Raw genomic sequence first — 4,012 nt, forward strand, 5'->3', positions numbered from 1 at the left:
GTCTCACCCTTGAACCACTGAAGTCACCTGCTTGCCCCACAAGTATGTTCTCAACACAAAGTCACCATGTCCCTCCTCTGCCCACAGGCCATGAGTGGCTCCCGCCTCAGAGTAAAAGCCTAAGCTGTCACACAGCCCACCAGGCTGCAGATCTGTGCCACCTCTAAATTTCCCAGCTCTCCCCCTCACTTTCTGTGCTCCAGCCCCACTCACCACCTCTTTGCTCTCCCACCCTTCAGGCTCCCTCTGATCTCAGGGCCCTTGCACTGGCCTTGCCAGCTCCTCCCACATGTCCACACTGCCCACGCCCTCACCTCTTCTGTGCCCCTGCCAAGAGGTCACCTCCTTGCCCTTCCTATCTCAGGGGCTCCTCCCCCAGCACATCCCATATCCTTCGCCCCTTTCTTTCCCTGCATAAGCACACAGGTGGGCAATATTCAGCACCACCTAACTTCTGTCCTGTGGGATGCTTTCAGTGTTGTGAGATCTTTCAATTTACCAACAGTGCCGGGCATGGTGGCGCACACCTGTAATCCCAGCACTCAGGAAGCTGAGGCAGGAGGATCACTGTGAGTTCAAGGCCAGCCTGGGCCACACAGAGTTCAAGGTTAGCCTGCACTATTACATAGGGAGAACCTATCTTATAATAATTTTTTTAAAAAATACCAAAAGATGTCAAAATGCAGCTTGCTTTCTTTCTCTCTCTCTCTCTTTTTTTTTTTTTTTTTTTTTGTCTTTTTGAGACAGTCTCGCTATGCAGTTCAGGCTGGTCTTGAGCTCACTTTGTCATCCAGACTGGCCTCGAACTCGCAATGATACTCCTGCCTCAGGCTCCCTAGTGCTGGGATTACAGGCATGCACCACCACACACAGCCTCTCTTTTCCTTTTCTTTCTTTCTTTTCTTTCTCCTGTATTTGCAAAATCTCCCAATTCCTAAACATCAGCCACAAATTCATATCGAAAAGCCAAGGTGCTGGCCATATAAGACACATGGCAGGGCCCGGCCTCCAAGTTAAAAATAAAAAAGGGCTGGGATGTAATTCAGTGCAAAGGCTCTGGGTTCGATCTCCAGAACCTTACAAAAGAAAAAACACACGAGGCCACCTGCTACCTGCATGTTTTCAGCCACAGCCTTAGCCCTCTCTTAGAACCAGCCTGTTTTTTTTGTTTGCTTGTCTGGGCTTTTGGGTTTTTTTGAAACAGGGTTTCCCTATGCAGTCCAGGCTGGCCTTGAACTTGTGGCGACCCTCCTGCCTCGGCCTTCTGAGTGCTAGGATTACAGGTGTTCACCACTATGCCCGGCACTACCCTGTCATTTTACAGATGGCAAAACTGTGACCTGTAAGATGAAAAAGGGCTGTTTTCCATGGGGACTCAAGCCCCCAACTCTAACCCAAATGTGCTCCAAAAGCCATTTTCTGCCCAACTTCAGTCCCTCACTGCCCCCAGTCTCTTAACAGTAACCCGGCCCCCGACTGCCTCGTCCTACCCCCGAAGGAGGCACTTCATCCTCGTCCAGCGGAATGACAAACTTCTTCCTCGCAGGTGGCCCTGCAGGTTTGGGCGCCCCCTCCTCGTCCTTCCCAGGGTCCATCTGGGGCCTGAGAGGGAAGACATGCAGGCAGGAGCTCGTGCATCCGTTCTCCCAGCAGAAACCCCACTCACACCCGTCCCCCCGAGTGAAATTTCCGCGTTCCCTAGCATCAAGGCCCTAGTACCAGGAGCCCACGGCTCCTAAAGCCCCGCCTACCTTAGGATCGCCACGCCTCTCGCGGGCCCCTGGACCTATTCGCCCCGCCCCCGCTAACCCCGCCGGTTGCTGGCCCGGCGCCGGGACGCACTCCCGCTCCGGGCCACAGCAGTCTCTCAGACACTACACTGATTGGCCTGCATGGCTGCCAATCACCTCCCATGGTCTCTAACCTCCTGCCCATCTAGCTGATACCTCCGGGTTTCAGTCCTGCGAGAACTCACCTGCTCGACCCCAGGCCCAGAAGCGGGGGGGAAAAAAAATGCAGGGGAATCAAGGCGTTCCACCTCCAGCTCGCCCAACCTACCCCCTGGGTCCCCGCACTTCCGGCTTCTCTGGCCCACGGTCTGCCTCACTGCTCTCTACTGGGGTAGAGCATAGAGAGGGTATGGCCCTGCGCTGCTCTCTATGGTTATGGAGGACTGTGGAGGTTGGGGGAAGAAAGAGGCGTGGTCTATGAGATTGAGAGTCTCAAGGGCCAAGGGGTTGAGTTCCACTACCCTCTTGAACGCCTGCAGTCTTCCCCGGATCCAGAAAGGGCTCATTGGAGAAGAGGCGTCCGGAGATAAAACTAGCTACCCCTTCCCCAGTACGGAGAGAACTGAGTTTGAATCCCAGTCTTCGATTGACTTGGGCTCAGTTTCCCCATTCATTCATTTACTCCACACAGTCCCCCAAGCGCCTCCCGGATTCCCGGTATCGCGCGGGGCTGTGCTAGTGACACTGGGGGCGTCCAGTCCAGTGGGAGAGACGTGACGACCCCCGCGGGCAGCGCTGGGCTGGAAACCCCACAGGGCAGTGGGATGGGTGGGTGGGGGCGCCTGACCCTGGCCGGCGCAGGAGGAAGGGACATCGGAAGTGGGCCTGGGGATGAGTTAGTCTTAGTCATTTCCTGAGAGAGTAGTATCACACTGTTCCGACTCGTAGCTCCCTGATTACTAAGGAAATAGGACATTTCTGAGTGAGGTTATTGGTCTTGTGTATTTGTGTTCCAGGAGCTGCTTGCTCATATCCTTTGCCCATTTTTTAAATGGGTTAGATGCCTTTTTATTGCGATTAATTTATAAGAGTACTTTTTGGATCCCACTTCTAATTCTTAGTCAGCTCCATATATTGAATGTGTTTCCTCCTCGTTGTGCTTTTTTTTTTTTTTTTCTTTTGACAGTCTCGCTATGTAGCTCAGGCTGTCCTTGAACTCACTGTGCAGTCCAGGCTGACCTCAAATAGTAATCCCTCTGCCTCAGCCTCCCAAGTGCTGGGATCACAGGTGTGCATTTCCATGCCTGGCCTTCGTTTGTGCTCTATTTTATTTTTTATTTTTATTTATTTTTATTGTTTTTTTGTTTTTTTTCCAGTATCGGGAATCGAACTCAAGACCTTGGGCTTGCCAGGCAGGTGCTGTGCCGCTGAGCTAAACCCCCAGCCCCGTGCTCTATTTTAACTTTTTAATTTTATGTAGAAGTTTCTCCCTCTCCTTCTCTCTCCTCCCTTTTTCAGGATTGGGTATTGAACCCAGATCCTTTCCAATGATCTGCCTTCCCAGCTCTTCCACCCTACCTATCTTCCTTCCTTTCCTTTCACTTGAGATGAGATCTCCTTAAACAACCAAATTGCCCAACCTGGGCTTGAACTTTCCATCTTCTTGCTTAAGGTTCCTAGAGCACACCACTACATCCCATCTATTTGGACTTTTTAGTGTTCATTCACGCTATTTCCTCCTGGCTTTTCCCCTTAGTGTGTTGTTTTAAGAGATCTTGCAAATTCTAAGGCCGTGCGTATGTATATATATTATTGCTTTTTAAAAAATACTTTCCTCCAGGTGTGGTGGCTCATATCTGTGATCCCAGCACTCAGGAGGCTGAGGCAGGAGGATTGCCATGAATTTGAAGCCAGCATGGACTATACAGTGAGTTCAAGTCTAGCCACAACTACATAGCAAGACCATGCCTCAAAATACAAAAAATACAAAAAAAAATGTATAAGTATGCCAGTCATATTGGATTGGGTCCACCCTAATGAACTCATTTTAATCTAATGATTTCCATAAAGACCCTGTTTCCAATTAAGTTCACATAGTGAAGCACTGAGGGTTTAGGGCTTCAGTTTTTTTGGGATTTTTGTTGTTTTGTTGTTGTTTAGTCTTTCTTTTTTTTTTTTTTTTTTGTCCTTTGAGACAGAGTTTCGCTATGTACTTCAGGCCTTAAACTCACTTTGTAGCCTACGCTGGTCTCGAACTTGCAACAATCATCCTGCCTCAGCCT

General features: G+C 50.2%; 1 protein-coding gene across 5 annotated transcripts in view; it reads right to left on the reverse strand.

Moving 5' to 3' along the window:
- Positions 1-4,012, reverse strand: part of Ercc1 (excision repair cross-complementation group 1) — a 36,671-nt gene that overhangs the window by 10,602 nt on the left and 22,057 nt on the right. Inside the window, exons 1-2 of one of the 5 annotated variants that reach the window (XM_005412522.2) lie at positions 1,976-2,139; positions 1,491-1,602 (exon numbers count right to left, since the gene is read on the reverse strand). The exons of 1 other annotated variant lie outside the window; for it this stretch is intronic. In XM_005412522.2, the coding sequence (XP_005412579.1) occupies positions 1,491-1,595 (105 nt within the window). In that variant the 5' untranslated portion in view covers positions 1,596-1,602; positions 1,976-2,139. Of the gene's footprint in view, positions 1-1,490; positions 1,603-1,719; positions 1,728-1,751; positions 1,851-1,946; positions 2,140-4,012 lie in introns of those variants that run through there. 3 more of the 5 variants (XM_013508710.1, XM_005412523.2, XM_005412524.1) reach the window with 3 other exon arrangements.

The sequence above is a fragment of the Chinchilla lanigera genome, unplaced genomic scaffold, assembly GCF_000276665.1.
Source record: "Chinchilla lanigera isolate Chin_1 unplaced genomic scaffold, ChiLan1.0 scaffold00154, whole genome shotgun sequence".
Taxonomy (NCBI): Eukaryota; Metazoa; Chordata; class Mammalia; order Rodentia; family Chinchillidae; genus Chinchilla; species Chinchilla lanigera.